This window comes from Scylla paramamosain, chromosome 2, assembly GCF_035594125.1.
Source record: "Scylla paramamosain isolate STU-SP2022 chromosome 2, ASM3559412v1, whole genome shotgun sequence".
NCBI lineage: Eukaryota > Metazoa > Arthropoda > Malacostraca > Decapoda > Portunidae > Scylla > Scylla paramamosain.
Window position 1 is genome coordinate 32,639,965 of NC_087152.1, and position 23,832 is coordinate 32,663,796.

Genomic DNA, 23,832 nt, shown 5'->3' on the forward strand with positions numbered 1-23,832 from the left:
GAGATAAAGCAGGATGAGAGAGGTGAGGTGAGGCGTGAGGGTGTAGGACAAGAGGGAAGATGTGTCCGGAAGGGGCGGAGGAGAGAGGGAGGGGGAGATAGGTGTGAGTATGTTGGAAGGTCAGGTCATGCTGAAATGAGAGAGGTGAGGTTGAGGCGAGTAGATGAGGGAGTGGAGAGGATGGCAGGGGCTGAGATGAGGAGATTAGGTGAAGTAAATGTAGATGAGTTGTATAAATATTTTGTAAAGTTCATACAGGTCAGTTAGCAAATATCCCGTATGGGGGCAATAAGCTCACAGAAAAATGACCCTAAATGGATGACTGCTAGATTAAAACATTATATAGGGCATAAGAGAAGTATGTATAAGAGATTAAGGGCAGGTGAAGAAGTGTTAAGGTCACAATATAATGAATTAGTTAGAACAGGAAGTTAATGAGGAAAACTAAGGGCAATTATGAATTAAAGGTAACCAGCCAGGCGAAGACGGACCCCAAGGGATTTTTATCAGGTATACAGGACGAAGAATAAGGATACTATAGGTCCATTAAAGGCAGCAAATGGGGAGCTGGTTAGTTCTGGGGAGGTGATTAGTAAAATTCTGAGTGAGTATTTTTTAACTGTCTTCACCCAGGAAAACATGCAGGATATGCCAGATAGTGAACAGATGTTTAGAGATGAGAATGAGAGGCTGACAGATATTTCCATAACTAGGGAGATAGTGGTACAGGAGATAAATAGGCTAAAAAAGTTCAAGACACCAGGACCAGATGAAATATATCCTAGAGTACTTAAGGAATGCAAAGAGGTTATTAGTGAGCCGTTAATTTCTGTCTTTAGGAAATCACTTGAGTCAGGTGAGGTACCAGTAATGTGGAGGCAGGCTAATGTAGTACCCATCTTTAAGAAAGGAGATAAAACTTTAGTGTCTAATTATAGACCTGTCAGCTTAACTTCAGTTGTAGGTAAAATATTAGTCAATAATAGCAAGGAACATTAGGGAACATTTAGACAAACATAACTTTATAAATCAGTCACAGCATGGCTTCATGAAGGGGAAGTTTTGCCTGACAAACTTGTTAAGTTTTTACAGTAAAGTGTACGAGGCAGTAGATAATGGTGATAATTATGATATCTTATATCTGGACTTTAGTAAAGCATTTGAAAACCTCATCAAAGGCTCCTGAGAAAGGTTAGGACACACGGGATGGATGGGAAGGTGTTAGACTGGATAGGGTCATGGCTTGGCGACAAGCAACAAGAGTTGCAATAAATGGCTCAAAATCCGAGTGGGGTCATGTAATCAGTGGGGTGCCCAGGGATCAGTATTAGGGCCAATGTTATTTCTAATAAATATCAGTGACTTGGATAGTGGAATTAGTAGTGATGTTAGTAAATTTGCAGATGACACAAAGATAGGTAGATTAATTAGGTCAGAATCGGATGACATTGCCTTGCAGGCAGATTTAGATACGATGAATGAATGGACGGAGAGATGGCAAATGCAGTTTAATATCAACAAATGCAAAGTACTTAGCGTAGGTAGAGGAAACCCACACAGTAGGTACACATTAAACAACAAAACTCTGGTAGGTACAGGGTACGAGAAAGATTTAGGAGTTATAGTTAGCTCTGAACTCCGTCTAGGAAAACAATTAGACATTAGAGAGCTTTAAGAGAAGATTAGACAGGTTTATGGATGGGGATAATAGATGGAAATAGGTAGGTATATTTCATACAGGGACTAGCTGCTACGTAAGCCTCGTCGTTTCTTGCAGCTTCCCTTATTTCTTATGTTCTTATGACTGCCCCACTGTCCCTATCCCTTGCCCTCACACCAAGACCACATTCATATTAATATCAGTCATATTTTCACCATGACTCCAAAGAGATCTTCCCAAGACACCTTGCCATGCTTGTTTAAAAAAACTGGATTGTATCAACTATATTTACAAAACAAGTGTGCTTTCCAAAGTAATGACAATATGGAGGTAGAAGGATAGTGCATGTGGTGATGATACCATATTGGCTGTCAAGTTGGTGAATAAGGAGGGTGGAGCAAGAGGCCACACCATAATATTTAATTCATTTTTATTCTATCTATATACCAGGCCATCAATCCCACACAAAGTGATCCAAACAAAAATCTAGAGCCAAATGTAGAGCTCAAACACATGCTGCCATTGGCTGATTTTCAGTTTGTTTTTTCCCTAAGATAACACAAAACAATGTTACAACACTATCTGAGGATTCTTTACCAACAAAATCAAGCTCATAATGCTCATTTATTGCACCATTATCATCACTATCCTCAGATACACCACTGCCATAGTTACAAAAGGGTGTGTGGCTGGCTCCCAGTCAAACAATGACAAAAAATACATGGTGTACAGTAGTTCATCTAACCTGGCACAAATTCTACATAAATGGACTCCCAACAGTATGGAAATCACTGCCTACCATGTCCAATATGTGAGGGAGTGGTTGCTATAGTTACTTTTGTGGCAATAAATCAACACCATTGATGCTCAAGCAAATAGTGTTGTAGCATTAAAATGCCATTGATGCTATAGAGGTTATGGGGGAAACATCAATTAATAGTAGATTTTCAACATTTACAAATGTCTGTTACCTAATCCCTACCAGTGGTGACGGGCAACTGTATGTATTTCAAAGCTGCAGTGTACAGTGTTGTGTGCAACAAAATAAGCCAATGTAAAGTGAAGAGAAGAAGTAAGAACAAATGAAAGAAGTGAGAGTACAAAGCAGAGAGAGAGAGAGAGAGAGAGAGAGAGAGAGAGAGAGAGAGAGAGAGAGAGAGAGAGAGAGAGAGAGAGAGAGAGAGAGAGAGAGAGAGAGAGAGAGAGAGAGAGAGAGAGAGAGAGAGAGAGAGAGAGAGAGAGAGAGAGAGAAGAGAGACAGGCTGGGAACAAGACTTGGACACGTCTCTGATATGTAGCCTACCCAGCCCTAAGTTCCTGACATAATATCTATCTGTGCAGTCACTCATATTCCCCACATGAATTTCCTTACTTCCCCTTGTCCATTCAATTTGAGTTTCACCCATTTAGTAAATGAGTTGTTCTAGACAATAAAGTAATCAGTATTCATCTAGCCCCCTAGTTTAATCATTAGAATTTTCAGAAGTAATGTGTTTTATTCATATAAGCCAGCGCGGGATGCAGTGCAGCAAGTGGGTGGGTGTATGTATGTATGTCACCACATCCCACCCCCACCTTCTCTTATACCCTCCTCACCCCACAGCAGCAGAGTGGGAGAGTGTTTGATGAACTTTTCCCCCAGTTACTCACTACCCAGCGCTTACAAGAGACGGACATACAGGGACACACAGTACTATTTGGAGGAGACTGGGGTGGGAATACAGCTAGTCAGGTCAGTTGCTTTAAAGGGATAAGTGAGTAATTACTGGCCATATGCTCCAGCCCACTTAAATAGCATAGAAGTCTCCAATTTAGTCTGTCAAGCAGTGTAGTTAATTTGTAACACAGCACTCCTCGGCTGCATGTGTGTTGTTGCACATTATAATTGTTTCTTCCTAGATGTGGTTGTTGATCCTTTCACAGCTGTGGGAGTTAATTGTAGCATTTGCCTTGACTGTGAGTGGGTAAAACAGACTGACGATCTCATTTGTGTAACCTGGTGTTACAACTGATGGTAAGAAGGATGCACGAGTCAAAAGTGGACCTGAGTAACCCATATTAAGCCCTGCACCCAGTCATGCAGGAGTGCAGGAGGTGACTAGGGGGAAGCTAGTCCAGGTGTGGCAGCTTTGTGCAGGGACTGGAAAGTGTGGTTTTAACAATGTTTTTTTCAGTTTTCCATAATTCTGCATTTTCCCACACTGACTTTCACCATTAGATTTGCGTGCACGTGTACACGCACACGCACACGCACGCACGCACACACACACACACACACACACACACACACACACACACACAGTTTCTAAAACACTTATAAAATATGTCAATAAAATATGTCATTCTTGATCTGAGTATGATCATGATGAGCACATCTCTAACTACCATCTAGACTTCATGATGGATATGCAACACTCACCCTGCCATGGGGAGACTTCCTGGGAGTGAGTGGAGTGGCCAAAGGCTTCTTTGTGGGGGTGCGCATGTCAAACAATGTTGCCTGCCGCATCTTCTGGCTCATCTTGATTTCTCGCTTTCGAGGAAGTGCTTGACGGGTGGCATCCTTGGGGGCCTGGTCTGCTCCATTCTCCACCTTGATCTGGCGGTTGGCTTGGCCTGCCAATACTGCCAAAGCCACATCATCATCACTGTCACTTGCCTCTATTTTCACTTTCACCCTAGCTGATGGCTGGGATGTGTCTGTCTTAGGTGTCCTTGGGGTGCGTTTTGATCCCGGCTTAGGTCCGGGCTTCTTCCTTGGTGCATTGGGATCTTTTGGTTTATTCTTTGATCCTGGTTTGCGGCCTGGCCGACCCTTGGCTGGTGGCTGCTGCTGTTTCTGTTGTTGCTGCTGCTTCTGTTGTTGCTGCTGCAAGGGTGGTGGTGGGTCCACTTTGGGTTGCTTTAGGCTGACATCCGTCTGCTCCACTGCCTTCATCTTCTTGATGGCTCCTTCGCTGGCTGCTGGATCAGCCTTCCGCTTTCGACCCACAGGACTGACCTTAGGATTGGTGAAGATAGAAGCCAGCTTGTTGGGGATACTGTACCGCTTCACCAAGTCCTCTGTCACAATCCAGGGTGTGTAGGCACTGGACCGCTGCCTGATAGCATTGGCACGCACAAAGAGCCGGAAATGTTCCTTTGGGGGAACACGGTAGGTACGCCTGTAGTAGAAAAAGAGGGAAAGATTGTGGAGGAAATGAAGGTGATATGTGATAATCATGGTCAGAAGTCTAAACACTCTTTCTTTGTCTGCATTTTCCCTCAACCTCAAGTCTTCTATACTGCTGATAGTCTTCCTGCAAAACTTGATGAAGGATAAACCATAAGCAGATAAGAAGTGTTAAGAATGAGAGAACATGCTAAACACAGTGGAAGTAAGTTCAGAAATATAATAAATTAATGATGGTAATTGTACCATTATTAGGGAGGTGACAAAGTAATTACTGAATGACAGGGATAGGCCTGTCTCCAGAATGAAAACACACACCTTAGGAACAAAAAGTTTCAAATAGTTAAAGTACATGAGAGAATAAGACTTAAGTAAAAATGTCTTAAAATCACTTGATATTTTTAAGTATATAATGCAACAGAAAAAAAATATAGCTACTGTTACTGAAAATAAAGTCATATGAAAAAATAGAAGTACAGAAGAAAATTAAGGTCAGCTATGAGAGAGAGAGAGAGAGAGAGAGAGAGAGAGAGAGAGAGAGAGAGAGAGAGAGAGAGAGAGAGAGAGAGAGAGAGAGAGAGATACTAACTGGAGGTGGGTAGCAGGGACATCTGTGATAACACGGTCCTCCCCAATGACTTTCACATCATAAAGCAGGTGTTGCAGGAGAGGGGTTGGGGCACTTCGCTTCCTGCCTGGTGACCCCTCCTCCTTGCCCCCTCCCTTCCCTGGAGCACTAGGGGGACTGGCCTCCTCCTGTCCTGAGGTGCCATTGGAGGTTACAGTGCCATTGGCCATGTGACCACCCATGACACTCTCAGGGGAGCTGTTGTTGCACCCATTGACAAGTGGTGAAGTGGTGGAGGTGGTGGTGGTGGTGGTGGTGGGTGTGGTTGGGGTGGTGAGGGAAACCTGTGCACCAGTGCCATTCTCTGTCTTGACGGTGTGGCTGGGGTCCTCCCGCACCCGCTGCACCCGTACTTGAATCCTGTGGGAATGAGTGTGTGTGCGAGTTACAGCATTTACTTGTGCCAGATAAAGAAAGTGTGTCAGAGATGATGATAGATGGCTCTGTGAATGATCTCAAACATCACCTCCAGAAGTACATTTGTATCCACAATGACACTGGTAAATAAAATGTCACACAAAGCAGAGAATAATTTATCAAAGATATATATAGTTACTTAAATTAAATATGTAGGTAGTGAATATCTGAAGTGCATCAAGGGTATATTATAAAGAATAGCAAGAAAAGTAATACAAAAAATATACAAAGTAATATCAACAAAAAAATATCTAGATTTAAATGTATTCATTAGCAGTTTATCTTAGTTTTTCCTGAATAAAATGAAACTCCAGAATTACTACCACTGAACAATCATCAGTCACAGTTCAATGATGATGGCATATTCTTGCACACTGCAGACTGCAATGCCCTCTACTTGGCAAGCAAGTACTCACGGTTGTGGACCGAGCAGAGTCAGCTCCTCCCCAGGGTGAAAGCGAGAGTAGCACAGTGTTGAGGCAGCTTCCACCAGCTGGTCCAGAGGCATTGTACCTGCACCCACAACAACCAAAGTTAACATAACAGATACTACCCTGCATTTTAACTAATACTTTCATGAAAGTTAGATTTACACATTTTCAAAGATAAAATCAAATAAATATAGATAGATAGATAGATAGATAGATAGATAAATAAATAAATAATAAATAAATAAATAAATAAATAAATAAATAAACACAAACACACACACACACACACACACACACACACACACGAACGCATTCTTTTCTCACAGTTCAGGAAAACAAAATTCGCATAAACAATAAAAAATATATATGTGAAAAACCACCCACAGAAACAATGAAAACTAATTCAACAAAGGAACTAACAATTAACAACTAGCAATTAACCAGTTTTTCAATTTTATTAATGTTTTTCAAGGGAACATAACTCATTGACAAACTGATTAACCAGTAAAACATTACCACTTACTAACAAAGCATAAGCTATGCAGTGCAAAGGGAAAATAAAATCTTATCCTAATTAGTATCTGGGTGGACTGAATGAGTCTCCAGAAGGAATACTGTAAATATAAAGGAAGAGACAATATTGTCTAGTAATCTTGTCATCTCTGATATGAAGTATGTGTGTGTGTGTGATATAATAGAATGCTTGAAGCATTATTATTATTTTTTTTAGTTATTAGAGTCCCTAGAATTAATTACCTACAAATACACAAATACAAAAAAAACTCTTGAGTTTCTCTTTCATTATAGCAAGATGAAATTATAAAGAACAACAACTAGTATTACTATTAAAGATTAAATAAAAGTCAAATGTAAACAACAATGAATTCACCATTGTAAACCTTTGTGTGTCACTGAGTAATTACATAACTTAAAGCAGTGCCAGACTTATGTACAAGCTTTAGCAAAGTCAAATGAGGCACACCAGGGTTAAATATAATACAATATGAATTAAATAAACTGAAGTCTTAATAAATAAAGATTCAGCAGAGACAGAACCTGTTCTCCATTATTCAAATCCAGTGTGTAATTAGTATGTAACATCCAACAATCTAAACATTTGAGTTGCCAAGAGTGGCATGATGTCACACAAGAGGGCTTAACTTGCTGCATACAATGCAAACCTCATACCACCTCAATTTAGCTCATTAAGATAATTTTGAGATAGTCCATACTTACATAGATGATAAAGTCAAGCAGTATAACCATTATTGCCCATGTGCTTTATCTAAATATACCTAAGTAGCAAAAAAATCTTTCATGGGTCAGGATTTGATACATAAATTACCATTCATGATATAAATAAGATTATATCAAGTTATAAATAATTCTGGACATGAGAATGGACTCACTGTGGTGAATTGTTCTGAGGATTGGTGGCAGGAGTGGTTCAGGGAAGGAAGAGTTGAGGAGGACCCGAACCTTGGCCTCACTGGTCCAGGCCTCTTGGTGAGTCAGTCCAGACTTGCCACTACACTGACATGTCCAGATGCTCTGACTGTACAGTGCCAGCCGGTCCTCATAGTCACTGCAATGGAGAGGAAATCATAAGGGTGGATGGAAAGAAAAAAAAAAAAAAAAAAAAAAAAAAAAAAAAAAAAAAACTTACCCTCCCAGGAAAGAGCAACAATAAAAAGGAATTTTTTCTTTTTTTTTTTTGCAAGCCTTAGCTAGCCTCTTTAATACATGAGAAAAATAAAAAATAAAATAATAGCACTAAAAATAGAAATGCCAAGTGTGTATAATGAGAAGAAAATTAAGGAAGAATGAAAGCAAGACAAGAAATATTGCAGTAAACATTAAGACAATGATATGGTTGGGATGCAGGTTGATGAACACCAAAGTGAGCTATGAATGACATGAGGATGGAAAACATGTATTAAGGTGGATATTTTGAATGGAATGATCAATTAAGTAATAAGGATATCTGTAACTGTTCATGGAGTTCACCCAGTGTGAGAGACGGTATTCTTTGTCCATTATGCAGTACATTATGTGTTCCTCTTGATCACTGGCACTGCATTCGCATGTCATATCATTTAGGTAAAGATTCATCTGTATGACCAATACAACTAAGTGGAATTAAGTGATCAGAAAGCTCAGGATGAAACAAATAGATGGTGCTTCTGCTTCATCCCATGTTTCTTACAGCCGAACTCATATATATTTCTGTGATTATCCACGTTAGATCACTGTGTGGTTGAAACACCCATCTATGACAGTTATGTTGCTAATTATCTTACCTTTATCAAATCACAGAAAAGTTAGCCAACATTTTTAAATCTTATCTTCATTCACTTTTTTCAAAGTAGTAAATAAGTGGATGTTTTCTACTTTTCTGTGCTATAATATCAATATTGTTCACACATACTTATAAAAAAAAAAAAAAAAAAAAAAAAAATAATAATAATATATATATATATATATATATATATATATATATATATATATATATATATATATATATATATATATATATATATATATATATATATATATATATAACAAAAATAAAGAATGAGCACGATTTCACTTATAATCTTTTCTCTCAGAAAGCCTCATTCTTAATTAAGTTCTTTAGTTCATGTGAAAAAAAGACTGGCCTTATATTTAATTTATAAAAGACCTGGATGTGTCAGAGCCTCTCTTGAGGCCTAATCCAGCTCAATGCAAATCTCATCAAAATTAATTGAGTCCAATCACCTACAACCTATCTAAAACTAAGAAAAGTCTTTCCATTGTGCTTTACAGCAATATATGTATCTTGTGACTTAACATCAACTAAATCTTGGTTGCCTATCTCAACAAAAATAGATCCCCTCTGTGCTTCTTCCACCTGTGACAAATACTGCATGAAACCACACAACTCACTGATCACATAACTTGGTGATTAACTTGTGTGATGAAAACTTAATTTCCTATTAATGGAAAGGTAATGCCTATGAGCAAAACATTACAAGAATGCAGACATGATACAGTTTTCAACTTGAAAATTAAATTAGATATACCATGTATGGCACTCATGTGCTAGTGCCCTTGTTTACAAGTTGTACTAATAGTGCACTTAGATGGCTGCATGATATCTGGGTCAAGACAGGACCATGAAGTGGTGTGGCCATACATGACAGCTAGACAGGGTGTGCTTATGACTGTGATTGATGTGGGGTCATGAAAAACAGCTAAAGTAAAATAAGAGGAAATAGTGCTGCAATGCATGAGAGAATGAGTAAAAAATTAAAATGACATAAGCTGAACTTGCCAGGAGAGGAACAACTGGACAGCATTTGTCGGCAATTTTTTGAGGATAATTCTTGGGAACAGGCACAGGGGAAATTAATAGATGAACCATAACACACTGCATTTATAGTGAAAGACAAGGACTCAAATTATTTAGGTTAAGCTGTAATTGCTACTTTCACCATACTCATTTCCACACAAAATTTCCTGATAGTATTGTGTCTTGTAACACCCAACCCATTCATAAATAAATAAAAGAATAAAACAACAAAAAATACAAATAAGTAAAACCTCGTATGTAAATTGCCGTGCAGTGCTCTCCCCACTTTTTCCTTCGCACATACCTGTATTCACTGTGAAGACTTCAGATGGAAAACCCGCTCACTTACCGGTCCAGGTAGGGTGACAAAAATCATGCAAACTTTACATATCCAACCCTCAACTTGGCTTTATTAGCACAGACTGATTAATTTTTGTAGTACCAGCTAACTCTCTCAGCACTTGTTTCCATTGGCTAACTTTACATTTTAAGTTAGGTTAGGTTCGGTTAAGTTTGCTTGATCTTACTCATATAGTACCTAGTATTCAATACAATAAGCCGAATACACTAAGGTCCAAATAGACCAAGGCCCAAATGAACCGGCATTCCTTAACCTTACCTGCCACAGCACACAGGCTTCACCTCAGTACTGGTGGGCATTAACTCACACCCAGTAACCATTTGAGACACCTCTGTGTGGCACATTGCCCAACACTGCCACCACGGTGCCGCACCAGTGAATGTGTTAGTGTGCCAGGCCAGGCACAAAGTTTTTGGTGTCTAACCTTGACACTGCCTTCTACCTCACTGTTCTGTACTCATTAGTACTTCAGGCAATGAAATAAAGGATGCAGTAAGGTACTTCCTCACTGCTAACAAAACTTTCCAAGCCATGCTAACATCTCCTGCAGGGGAGGAGGGGACCTGCAGCTGATTGTTTTGATAATTCAAGATACTTAATAATAAAATAAATATATAAATCATCTTTGCAAAACAATCTAAGGTGTCATTTATGCGTGCCCTGAAGGCTCCTGACCTCAATTCGCCATGCATGGGGCACCACCATTATTACATAACCATGTGACAGCTCCAGGTCAAGGTAATGTTAAGGTGCTCCTTTGGACTAACTACAGTTTTCCTCATGGACAAAACAATAAAACCAAAGGAAATATTAAGAAAAGTTAAAATAACACGGCATCCAGGAACAAAAAGATGAGGTTGTCAAGGAAAATAAGTGCCATCCTGAACAGGAAACTTTTAACTACAAAAGAAATTAACCAGATGTCACATAAATAGCACAAAGACAGTGCCAGGAATGACAAAACCCGAAAAATAATGGCGGATGGCACAAAGCAAGGCGGAAATGTGGCTGAAAACAAAGGCGTGGAGCCTCAAGGAAAACGCGTGTGCACAAAATGGACAAGAAGTGAGAAGCAACCCACCACAACCCCTGCTGCATCCCACCCACGCCTCCCACCGCCCCAACCACCCCACCGAAGGAAGGGAACCAATGGGGAGACGCAATAAAACCCATGAAATGAATCTGAGGTGAAGGGAAAGGCAGGAAAAAAAGAAAAACAAGCCGGTGGATTTGGCGCGCTGCCTTGTACCTCTTGCTCCTGAACCTTTCCCCGGTGTGTTGAATGGTGAATATCTCCTCCCCAGGGGCTGCATCCTCCGGGGGCTGGATGAGTCTGAAAGGCTGGCCCTGGAGGAGAGGCATGGGGCAGGTGTCAGGCCGTGGAGGGGAAAAATGGAGGAAAAAAGGCGCCGCGTCGTCTTGAGTTCGAACCTCCACGAGCGTCCTAGTCCCTCTGGCCGCCTTTTATTTAACCCTTTTTTTACCGTTACTTATCCGCCAGACTCGCCTCAAAGAAATAAAATAGCGCTTCTGACTGTTTCACACTTTATTCTACCGGCCTGTATGAGCAGTTTTAATTTTTTAGCCGACTTATCAAGGAACCAACGGAAAGTATCAACAAATCAGTTTTGGCGCGAACGCTCCTGTTGCCTGTTAGCCGTTTACTGTTATAAGGTTTCTGCTGTCTGTTTGGTGAGTTTTAGCTTGTTTTTCCGATTGAGGGAGTTTGGATGTAGGGGAATATTCAATGGATGTATGGGTGGTGCTGCTTTTGTTGTCTGTGTATGTGTTTGGCTGCTTTGTTGTGGTTACTGTTATCTGTTGGAGGAATATGCTCCGTTTCTCTCCCGTTTCTTCCTTGGTTTATTTTTCTGTTTCCGCTTCTGATGTATTGGCAAAGAAGACTACGTAGATTTAGAATTTATTTTTTTAAGTTTTGTGGGTCTGTTGATTCTTTCCCTGTTGTTTTCTGTTGTTGTCAGCTGATTCTATTGTCCTGCTTCTCATCCTGCTCTCATTTCTGTTCGGTTTTCTGTTGCTTGTTCCTGTTATTTTTACATAGCTTTACTAATATTGATTTTTCTATTTATGCTTTCGTGGCTCTGTTTGTCTTTCCCGTTGTTTCCTGTTGTTGCTGTTCTATTATTCTATGCTGCTCAATATCTCGTAGTGTTATCTGGTTTTCCATTACTTACCTTCGTAATTTTCCATATAATTATATTGATTTATTGTTTTTCCTCCTGTTCGGTAAACCTGTTGACCTCTCCTGTCGTTTCGTGCCGTTGTCATTTTCATTTGCGTGTTCTGTTTATCATCCTGTGAATTTGTGTGTGGTCGCTCGTTATGTTTCTACTAATTCTGTCGTTACCAGGCATGAATATTACATTGTCTGCCTAATACAAATGCACCCCTCTGAAAGAAGGAATAGATAAGAGAGTAAATAAGTTATATCTCAGTTATATTCCCAGTCTCCCTACTGTTTATTGTGTTAGATTATTGATTATGGATTCCCTTCTATTCATATATGATAAGTATGCTAAATAATTGATCACCTGACTCGTACTACATCCAGATAGATTGGTCAAGGTAGATGAATAATTGGAGAACGATGGTTTGAAGTGAATTAGTATACGTATTGAATGCAATAAAGTGAGTGACAACAAGACAAATAATAAAATAAATAGTTCAGATTATGATGTCACTTCTGAAAATAAATATGCAGTTTCCTTTCAAATTGCAGTGTACTTTTCATAGTAAATAACTTATGTCCCAGTTTCACTCCCGTTTTCCTTGTTGTTTAGTTGATGTCATGCTGTGGTTATGGACTCCTTTGTATTCAGATGTGACATACAAGTAGGCTAAATGATAATTGACTACCTGCCTCTTACACACATAAATATTGATCAGGATAGGTAAGAGGTGCATTTATATTTATTTATTTATTTTTTATTTATTTTTTTTTTTATCAAGCTTTCTCTTTTGCATCACACCAACCTCTCTTATTGTTCACTGTTTACATTCACTAACGTGCTGGTCGTTCTGAATATCGACCTACTACTACTACTACTACTACTACTACTACTACTACTACTACTACTACTACTACTATTATAACCATTTCCAGAGAGACAACCAAACTGGACATCCCTTCCCCCGCCGCTCCCCCTGCAACCACAATGGAGACCACCACTTCCACCACTCCTGGCCCCCCTCCCCGTTACAATGCGGGCGGCCCCACCAGCCTCCCCTCCAGCTCCAGCGGCGTGGTGGGCGTGGGTGCGGGCGTGGAGAACCGGCTGCGGCACCTGCTGACTAATGTGCCGGACTCAGCGTTGTCCTCTGCTCAGTGGGTCAGCAGGAGTGGGAGGTGAGGGGGTGAGAGGGGCTGTGGTAAAAGTTGAATGATTAAGACATTGATATTTTAGGGTCTCGTTTCTATGCTAAGTTTCTCTCTCCTCGTTTTATTTTCTATTTATTTTCATTTTTTTGTATGTGTACTTTCTTTTATTCTTTCTTTCTCTCTTTATCACTACTGTATTTTTACGTTTCGTCAAGTTTCCCAGACATTGATTCTAAATTCAACACAACGTTTACTTATTTTCTTCCCTCGGGTAACGTTCCACTTCACAAGATGTCATAATGTCCTTTTATGTGTGCTTGATTCACCATTGCTCTGAGGTAATGCACGAAGGCAGCATTGCACAAGGTCAGCTGTAAGGATGGCAGCATATGTTTTGTGCTAGAATTTCGTGACTCACAGCCGTCCTCGCTCACCAGTATCGCTAATTGCTATTCTTTTGATGATGATTAACACTGATTTCACTCCAACTCTGGTCATATGAATCAGTGATCATTAGCACACTCAAGGCTGCGTCAGTTGGTCTGCACCAAAACTGCAGTGGGCTATGACTGCGTGGACACGACAGAGCGACGGAATAAATAAATAAATAAATAAATAAATAAATAAATAAATAAATACACATAAATAAATAGCTAATAAATAAATAAATAAATAAATAAGTAAAATACAAATTAAAGAAAATCTTCATATTTAATAAGAAAGTTCTGAAATTCAACTATCGTTTAGAATGTGAAACGACTAATGAACATTGTACAAACCATAACAAATTTAGGTCGCGACTGTTTCTGTTTCTGAGGGCAGATTGAGATGTTTGGCGAAGAGGCAACAACACACACACCCTCCCTATATATACCCTCTATGTTTTTGCTGCCAGAGAGTTAGGGACTGATTAATGAGGAGATTGATTTCATGGCGCTGCAATAACGGAATCATGCGGCGTCTTGGAGATTCAGATTACGTTGTCTAGACTTCCCATACCGCAAGCAGTCCTGAGAGGGTTGCAGGGAAGGAAAAGTGAGTCCGTGGCATTAGAGAGAGGAACAACCTGGGTGGGCAGGGGGACGCTGTGCATGCAGGAAATGACATGCTCGTAGTTCTACCAGCCTTGTTTATATCACTGGTGTGGACTGAGTAGTAAAATTATGCATGACACTAAACTAAGGTCAGAAGGCAATATATTTATCTATTTATTTATTTTTTCACTATTATTGTCAGAATAATTTTTTGCTTCAGACATGTTGAACACACACACACACACACACACACACACACACACACACACACACACACACACACCCCTGCCCTCCCTACATGTTATCAAATACGACAAAAAGGAACGCAAGTGGAGAACTGGGAACACATCTCTAAGAAATTTTCACCTATTACGAAAAAAAATAAATAAATAAAGTAAATAAATAAATAATAAAATTTTTGTCTCCACAGGCCAACGTTGAACCTCTCCTCCTCCTCTTCCTCCTCCACCCCCATCATTCCACGTCACCCCCAACCCTCTCGCTACACACCTTACGCCTCCTCCACCTCCTCCCCTACACCCCTCATGCCCCCACCCCCACCACCACCACCATCACCACTTGCTCCTCCACCTCATCAAGCTCGCAATCCTTCCAGTACATTCCACTCTTCCTCCTCTTTCTCCACCCCTCTGATGCCCCCTCGCCACACCTCTAGTATCTTCTCCTCCTCCTCTACCTACTCCACCCCTCACGTGCCTCCTCCTCCACCACCACGTAACTCCAGTTTCTCCTCCACTTCCTTCTCCTCCCTCCCCCAACATCCCTCCAACGTGGATCTACAGGGAGGGAGGGGTCAGTTCTCCTCCACAATGAATAGCTCTGTCTTGCCTCCTCCACCTGGCTCCTCCACCGCGTGCCTGCTCAGGTGAGTGGGCGTGTGTTTATCTGGCTGTGTTTGCTTCGTTCCGTTTACCTCGTGTGGTTGTCTCTGGATCTATATTTGTCCAGTTTTTCCTTGTGTGGGTATTGGGGAGTGGGAAGGGGAAGGTGACCGTGTGTGTGTGTGTGTGTGTGTGTGTGTGTGTGTGTGTGTGTGTGTGGGTGGGTGGGTGGGTGGGTGGTTGTGTTAGTCATTAATTTATCACTCAAATCCTCCTACTCCTCCTCCTCCTCCTCCTCCTACTGCTACTACTACTACAAAAACACTAATAATAACAACAACATTAAAAACAAAAGCCTTATCGCCGCAGTGGAGGAAGGAAGAGGCCCCTCGCCCCTCCCTCGTCCTCCTCCATCCCTTCAGCGCCTCCCGCAGGCTCTCATGACCTCTCCGATGACCTGACCTCGAGGGATAACCTGAACATGGACGAGGAGCCCTCCCAGGTAAGGGGAAGGAGAAGGGTGCATGGAGTAATGGGGGGAAGGGAATGGTACGGACGACTGCACTGTCCTCTAGTGGCGAATTTCAGAATCATTAATACTGCCCTGCACTGCGAATAAACCAATTGGCAGCGGGACTTGTGGATGCCGATATCACACCGGCATCTTGAGTTTGCATGGGCAGGTGGGTGACTTGGGTATTTCGAAAGCCTGTTTGTTAAGATAATGACATTGACGAGTATTGTGAATAGAAAATGACAGTTTGCAATAAGACAAAGATGTCCATATAAATAGTGTGGAATATGCACTGACGTGAGTATGAAGAAGCTATATGTATCTTGTAAGATTATAATCCTCATTGCTTGACCTTATAGGTAGGTACGTAGGTAGGTAGGATACAGGTATGTTTTCAGTCAAATGATGTATTCATCGGAAAAGTACAGCAGTGCCATAAAGTATATTATATAAAATAAATTTAAAATTGAATAGTAAAAGATAAAAATAAGTAAATAAAATGCTATCACTTAAAACGATGAAGAAAATGTAAAAAAAAAAAAAAAATCAATACCTTAGCAGAGCCAATCTAAAAAAAAAAAGTTTTAAAACTAAACAAATTTTTGATTGTAAACAAACAAGGAGATCCATTATATTTTCTCTGGTCACTGGATTTACTATGGACTCGTCAAATATGAGAGGCATCTCTGACAAAATACTGAGCGCCAGTCTTCAAAGCTTTTTATAAGAATCACCACGTGTAGGTCTGATGGCTTCCTGCAGCTTCTCTTATTTTCATGTGTTTTGATGATATTACGAGTATGAACAGTCTGCGATTACAGTTTTCCAAGTCAACTCGACTGCCCATAAATCATACACCGTTTCCTATTGGCTGTCAGAGCTGCTTGTTAGTGGAGAGAAGAGCCCTGAGTGTTTTGCATGATATAGTTTTGCCTCCAGGAGAGTCACGCAGACCTGGCAGAGCTGCATGTATGTGTTGTGAATTGAACTACCTCCAGGTGGTGGCTGGGGCGCCAGAGCAAACAAACACACCTGCTGATGACACCTGCACAAACACACACCCTCATGATGATTGCTGGTGATCACTTTAGTAAATAAGAAGCAATATGTTTACATAATATTAGGCATTACTGAATATTTCTTTCCTCCTCTTTATTCCTGTTTTTATTATTGTTTTTGTTCTTATTCTTGCTCTTCTCGTTGTTGTTGTTGTTGTTGTTGTTGTTGTTGTTGTTGTTGTTGTTGTTGTTATTGTTGTTATTCTCCTCCTCCTCCTCCTCCTCCTCCTCCTACTTCAGGTAGTGATGAGTCTGTCGTGGACGCGAGGCAAGATGGGTGCGGCCTTTTATGACCTCACAACTCATCAGGTATGTGTGTGTGTGTGTGTGTGTGTGTGTGTGTGTGTGTGTGTGTGAGTGTGTTGCATTTATCTGTGCAATATATAATGTCCATATTTGTGTGTTGGCTTTGTACGTAAGGCATATAATTTGACGTGCTTTGTTTGTTTGCTTACTTCTTTGCGTTTCTTAGTGTTTGTCATTAGGTACAGTTCATATATTTATTTATTCATTATGGTATATTTATTTTCTTAGTCCGCTTATCAGCCTACTTTACTTATTCCTATTCACTTCATTAATACATGTATCTATTTATTACCCCAGCGGGAGCTCCCGCTGGAAGTTTCTTATTTTGTTACCGCACGTCTCTACAGCCCACCACTCCGCCTGCCCCCTTGATGGTATAAGAATGATTTGGCCAGGAGCACCTTTTGGTGTCCATCGCATATATAAATTGCAGTTTCAGTCTTGGAAACACTTCCAAGTGAGTAACTTTTGACAGCGCATCTTTTTTTATTTCATGACATTTCTTCGTCAGACTCACCGTTTTGCTGCATTTTGCATACTTCGATTTATCGGCATGTAAACAAAGGTTTCTGCCTCGCAACTCGTTCAACTATCGCCTCATCACTATAGATCGAGCTCGAGCGCGCAAAATGCGCGAATTATTTGCCATAACTTACTTCATAAACGGGATAGCCAGTTTTAGTTGATACCGTCAGACTCAGCAGTGACTGTAGAATCAAGATGTATTGTAAAAACTTGACAAAAGAAAAAAAAAATAAAATGGTATTACGACGAGTTGAACTGTGAAGATGTCAAAAAGATGTTTATAACATGTTTTATTATGCTTGCTATTTTCAGCAACTAATCATTGAATGCTGAAAAATATTATTACATTAAGTAGAAAAAGCTGTCGTGAACACGATAGTGTGATAAGAATGCAGATAAACCTCCACATATTGAAAACACAGTCATATGACAACATGTCACTCGCCGCAACCATCACGGCGGCGGCGTCTAAAAATTAGAATCCCCAGCCACTGCAGGAAGGTTCTCTAAGTTGCTCCGCAGCTTAAAGCACCTATTACCTGGTTATTAATTCACTTCCCGAAAATTGAAGTAGTAGTAGTAGTCGTAGCAACTGTTGTTGTTGTTGTTGTTGTTGTTGTTGTTGTTGTTGCTGCTGCTGCTGCTGTTATTGTTGTTGATGTTATTGTTGTTGTTGTTGCTGCTGCTGCTGTTATTGTTGTTGTTGTGCTGGTGGTGGTGGTGGTGGTGGTGGTGGTGGCGGTGGTGGTGTCGTTGTTATTGTAAAAGAACGATTATTTGCATTATTAATATGCTATCCCTCCTCCTCCTCCTCCTCCTCCTCCTCCTCCTCCTCCTCCTCCTCCTCCTCCTCCTCCTCCTCCTCCTCTTCTGCCCCTCCTCTCTCCCCCCGTCACAGGTACAAGTGGTGGAGGACAAGGTGGAGGCAGCCCCGGAATTCTGGGTGATGCGGTCCTTGTTTCGAGAGCAGAGACCCAGGTGAGAGGAGGAGGAGGAGGAGGAGGAGGAGGAGGAGGAGGAGGAGGAGGAGGAGGAAGAGGGGGGAAGAAGATGAGTTGAAGTATTAAATTTGTACACAGATATGGAATGAATAGTATACAGGTGACAGGTGAGTATAGATGTGAGATGACACGTATACAGGTAACTAACAGGTGTGTCTACAGGTGTGTGCTGGTCGGGGGGCGGCAGGACCAGCGCTTTTTCGATGTGCTGAAGAAGTTGTGTGGCACGGCGCCCCCCTCCCCTGACACCCCACAGCAGGTAAGGTCGTGTGCATTATGCCGCACTGTCTTTTCCTCCTCCCTGTTCATTGGTTCTTCACCTCTTTTACTCCCTCATTCTGTTCTTCTTCTTCTTCTTCCAACCTTCTTCATCTGCATTATACCTGATCCCTAATAAGAATGACATGCAGTTCCTTATATTTCAATCGTCATTCTTTATTTCCCTCCTGCAACTTGCTTATACGTTTTTCTATTTTTATTTCCATTTCTTTTACATTTTTGGTTAGGTATACTTTTAGTTTTTCGGGTTTTTATTTGTCATTTTATTCTGTCAATTTTAATTCCTTTATTTTCTTTCCTATATATCTCCATTCTCTCTCTCTCTCTCTCTCTCTCTCTCTCTCTCTCTCTCTCTCTCTCTCTCTCTCTCTCTCTCTCTCTCTCTCTCTCTCTCTCTCTCATCCCAGGCTGGTGGTGGAGGAGCGGAGGACAGCAACTCCACTACGTCTCCTGCAGCGTCGCCGTCAGGATCCACCTCCTTCACCTCCTCCTCCGCCTCCTGCGTGCTGAGGGTGCTCCCCATGGCGGACTTCAGTGAGTGCCAGGCTTGTCAGTCCACCCAGTACTGGTCCCTGCTCCTTTGCACAGTCACAGGGCGGTACCAGAATGTTGTCACTGGGCATGGATGAAGTTTTGTAAAGTTTTCTCTTCTTCAGTGTGTGTGTGTGTGTGTGTGTGTGTGTGATGAACGAATGATTGTACAGTTACAGTCAAGTACTATTTTTTTTTTTGTGCATTTATTTATTGGTATGGTGGAAACAGGTTGGCATGTTGTTTGTCTGATGGTTTCTTCCCTTGCAGCTTTCCTTATTTTCCCATGTTCTTATGTTCTGCGCCACTTGTTCTTCACGGTCAGAATACGAGCTGTGTGTGCGGCGAGTGCTGTCCCTAGCGCTGCCCGGGGAGCCAGAGGGTGTCACGGAGGCTGAGCGGGAGCTGTTTGTGAGGAGCCAAGTCAACACTCAGCACAGGGCCATGACACGGGCACTCGGGGCACTCCTCAGGTGGGTCACTGGCTCGTGTGCCTAACTGTCTCGGGCTGTCATGAGGAATAATCTAAAAAATCCACAGACACGATTATTCGGGCTTTCGTGGGTGTTTTTCTTTGGTGATGATACAGAAACTTGTCAGCCTATCACTTGAATATTGGATACATTCTTGAAAACTCAAATATCCTCCATTACAGTCTGTAGAAAAGAGTCGAAACAAGCCGCTGAAATGTTTAAGAATACGGACGGCTGTATGATGACTTGAATAGAACGTAGACAATGGGCAAGAATGATTTATTGTTACACTTTCTGAAGTGATCAAGGATTCGCCTTTAAACCCTTGACTGCCTATGACAGCATAACAGTTATTACATTATTTGAGTAACCTTAGATGATTACACTGAGCAACAATAAAATCTACAGACATTAAAACGCTTGAATTACCCGATCACCCCTCTTGCTGTCACTGATGCCTTTCGAATTTTTCTCCATACAGACAATTTCGTTCAGCTTGAGAGGAAGTGATTGCAGTTAAATGACTAATATATTTCGACACTACCATGAACGCCCCATGAAAAATAGCAATTAGCCAGGCGTAAAAAAAGTGTTACCATGTATAATTCACCGTTTCTCTCTCTCTCTCTCTCTCTCTCTCTCTCTCTCTCTCTCTCTCTCTCTCTCTCTCTCTCCGTTCGGTTGGTGTGCACGTGTGTAATCTGTGTGTACGCATCCGGCAGGTTCCTGGACGCACATGGGTCGGAACTGGGGACACCTGACCAGCTGCTGGAGGGCACGCCTATCCTGGGTATACGCGTGTACACCATGTGAGTAAATAAAACTACTAAGTATACAGAGGAGGAAGTACACCCTCAACCCCCCCCTCCCCACACATACATTAATATCCCAAATAGTCACTTAGGCATCCATTTATTTATTCAGTCAATCAGATAGTCAGTCCCTCTGTTAAGTCCGCTAGTTATCCAATCATTCAATCAAGAAATCAAATACTTAGTGAACCATTTAGTCTATCGTTCAGTCGGGTAGCTAATCAGTCAATCAGTTACCAGTTAGCTAGTCGGTCAGCCAGTCAGTCACACAGATCCAGGCAGCCTTTATACATCAACAGCACCATCAACATTGCCACCACAAATACCGTTCTCTAGCTCAGCGCCACATGGTAAGGCTTGGTTCATAAGGCCCACACAACTCAATACACTTGAAATCTACTCAGGGAGGACCTGGCTCAGCTGGACGAGGCCACGGCCATCGCCCTGCAGGTGTTCTCAGAGGAGCAGCATCCAGCAGCCTTCAAGAGTGGCAAACGCTCGGCCAGCAAGGAGGGGCTTAGCCTGTACGCCTTGTTGAGCCGTACCTCCTGCCCCATGGCCTGCCACGCCCTCAGGTATCTGCACACTAGGGGATTTAGGAAGGACTGAAAGGGGTCTGGAAGTTTGTCCCCAGATTCTGATCGTTTCTTCTTTAATCTCCTTAAGAACGGCAAATTTTTCCATGTTTACCTCATTACCTCGTATTTCATGCTTAGCCTAAGTAGTATCTATGTGAAAGACGGGCTGGTCAGATGCTATAGTCTATGTACAAAAGTCAGTTTCAGTGCCGCTCTCCAAAAAAATAAACAGAGGAAATGGTTCCAACTGAGTTAGCAAATCAAGTTCTGGAGGTGTCTTGATGCTCCTCTCTCATAGTGACTCGGGTCATGTGGAGGAGGGAAAGCAGAATCAGACAGACAGTTGCGCAGTTTATCAGCGGAGACGATTATATGAAGGTTAGCTCTTGCAAAGGTGGGCAGAGTGTGGGTGAAAGTGGACAGACAGTACTGTGCAGTAAGATTCCGGGAGGGGGTTGGACATGCAGAGCTGGCAGGGAAGAAGTGTTTCCTCGTCAGTCCATTCCTGCATTCCTCCCTCCGTCAGGCGCGTGTTGCTGCGGCCGCTGGTGGAGGTGGCGGTGCTGGAGGGACGGTACGCGGCGGTGGGGTGGGGAGTGCACGCCGCCAACCTGGACACCCTCAAACAGCTGCAGTCGTGCCTCAGACAAGTGTCCAATGTGACGGTAAGTGGCAGTGTATTTACCTGTTTACTGATCTGTTTGTTGAATTAGACGTTGGATCTACACTCACCTGGTCTTGTTTCCGTATGTGGGTTTAGTAAGTTTTTCCTTCACTTGGTATATCACTTCTTTATAAAGTAAATTACAAATATATATATACATCTGTGGTGTGTGTTGCGGGTAGTAGTAGTAGTAGTAGTAGTAGTAGTAGTAGTAGGGCGTGAGAATGGCAGTAATGATGAACTAGGAAATAAATACACTCATTATCTCAACCCTGTAGCCCTCATTTTGCACAATGGAAGGAAGAAACACTTAACAATCACAGCAGCCCCTTCTTTGTCTTGCAGTACACCGTGGGGCGTCTCCGGCGTGGCCAGCTCAGCGTGAGGGACTGGAAGTTCTTGTACAAGGTAAAGCACGTTGTTTGGTTCACACTCACAGGGTTCATTCTGAGGACTCGAAGTATTAGTGGCGTGTGGACATGTTATTGCAGCCTTTAGTGAGAGTTTGGAGTTGTTAATAGCTGGTTGGTTATGACAGTAGTAGTAGTAGTAGTAGTAGTAGTAGTAGTAGTAGTAGTTGTTGTTGTAGTAGTAGTTGTAGTAGTAGTAGTAATAGTAGTTGTAATAGTAGTTGTTCAGTCTTGATCTCACGATATATAATAAGATGTGCATTATATATCACCCAAGAAATCCTACTATTTCTGCCTCTACGTCTATAGTAGTAGTAGTATAGTAGTATGATAGCAACAAAAAAATCATATCATAATCATTCACGTTCTCTCTTTCTCCCCCTCCATCCTCTCCCCACACAGTCGCTGTTCAACGCCATCCTCATAGGGGAGATCTGCCAGGCCCAGGACCAGGACATCCCCATCTTCAAAGAGGTGAGCCAGCCACTACATACATCACCCTCCGCCTCATGCACCTGTCCTGCTCTTCACCCTCTGCCTTCCTCAGCTATTGCAGTTTACGTACTCTTGTCCAAACTGTGCATAGGTATAATGAATTGTACATTTCTCTCGTATCTTGTCCATTTTTCTTCCATCACTCATCTGTTCTTTTCCTTGCATCCATTTTCCCTGTATAGATATAATTAATTGCATTTTTTCATATCTCGTCTTGTCTTTCCTTTCCATCTCTCCTAACCACACCTGCCCTCTTCCTTCACTCATCCTTGTCTTTCTTTGCATCCTTTTTACTATTTTTCCTCTCAACACCTTTCCTCTTTATGTAAGAGAGCTACTGGCCAAGAGCAACAAAAGAAAAAAAAAAAAAAAACACACGCACCATTTACTCCATTCTCCCCCTCTCTTTCATCTCACTACACTCTTTACGGACCCATATGACCTTTTTGCAGCGTCGTGAAACTAATGAATCAATTAATTAACTCTGGCAGACCGGGGAGGCGCTGACTGAGGGCCTGTACCGCGCCACCTTCCTCATCCAGCGTATCATGGACATTGACCAGTCAGAGAGGGAGGGGAGGTTTGTGGTGAAGCCCGGCGTGGACACCGAGCTGGATGACAGTAAGTAGGGGTGGTGGTCGTGGTGGTGGTGGTGTTGGTTGTGGTTGAAGTGATAGTTATGGTGTTGGGAGTGGTGGAAGTATGTGGTAGTAGTAGTAGTAGTAGTAGCCCGCTAAAAGTACAAAAGTGCAAATCAGTATATAAATTAGTCAGTCAGTCAGTTAATCAGTCTATAAGTCAGTCAATCAATCTATCAGTCAACCAGTCTACCAGTCAGTCAATAAGCCAATTAGTAGAATTCACAGCAAAAGAAGATTCAATCAGCCAATCAGTCAGTCAGTTAGCCAGTCAGCCCATCAGTCATCCAGTCAGGCTGTCAGTCAACCACTTAATCCTACACACAGAA

General features: G+C 41.8%; 2 protein-coding genes across 3 annotated transcripts in view; one reads left to right on the top strand and one right to left on the bottom strand.

The window, feature by feature from the left end:
* LOC135113701 (tyrosine-protein kinase BAZ1B-like) overlaps positions 1 to 11,461 on the bottom strand; it is a 39,350-nt gene extending 27,889 nt beyond the window's left edge. For both annotated transcript variants that reach the window (XM_064029221.1, XM_064029211.1), the window contains exons 1-5: positions 11,253 to 11,461; positions 7,718 to 7,893; positions 6,294 to 6,390; positions 5,422 to 5,820; positions 4,080 to 4,824 (exon numbers count right to left, since the gene is read on the bottom strand). In XM_064029221.1, coding sequence (XP_063885291.1) covers positions 4,080 to 4,824; positions 5,422 to 5,820; positions 6,294 to 6,390; positions 7,718 to 7,893; positions 11,253 to 11,365 — 1,530 coding nt within the window. In that variant the 5' untranslated portion in view covers positions 11,366 to 11,461. The remainder of the gene's footprint in view (positions 1 to 4,079; positions 4,825 to 5,421; positions 5,821 to 6,293; positions 6,391 to 7,717; positions 7,894 to 11,252) is intronic.
* A 108-nt stretch (positions 11,462 to 11,569) lies between these two features.
* Positions 11,570 to 23,832, top strand: part of LOC135113735 (uncharacterized) — a 44,142-nt gene continuing 31,879 nt past the window's right edge. The window contains exons 1-15 of the mRNA XM_064029290.1: positions 11,570 to 11,695; positions 13,128 to 13,370; positions 14,808 to 15,263; positions 15,589 to 15,721; positions 17,032 to 17,100; positions 18,521 to 18,600; positions 18,786 to 18,882; positions 19,310 to 19,436; positions 19,759 to 19,906; positions 20,629 to 20,715; positions 21,123 to 21,293; positions 21,823 to 21,961; positions 22,306 to 22,368; positions 22,773 to 22,844; positions 23,357 to 23,486. Coding sequence (XP_063885360.1) covers positions 13,180 to 13,370; positions 14,808 to 15,263; positions 15,589 to 15,721; positions 17,032 to 17,100; positions 18,521 to 18,600; positions 18,786 to 18,882; positions 19,310 to 19,436; positions 19,759 to 19,906; positions 20,629 to 20,715; positions 21,123 to 21,293; positions 21,823 to 21,961; positions 22,306 to 22,368; positions 22,773 to 22,844; positions 23,357 to 23,486 — 1,963 coding nt within the window. The 5' untranslated portion in view covers positions 11,570 to 11,695; positions 13,128 to 13,179. The remainder of the gene's footprint in view (positions 11,696 to 13,127; positions 13,371 to 14,807; positions 15,264 to 15,588; positions 15,722 to 17,031; positions 17,101 to 18,520; positions 18,601 to 18,785; positions 18,883 to 19,309; positions 19,437 to 19,758; positions 19,907 to 20,628; positions 20,716 to 21,122; positions 21,294 to 21,822; positions 21,962 to 22,305; positions 22,369 to 22,772; positions 22,845 to 23,356; positions 23,487 to 23,832) is intronic.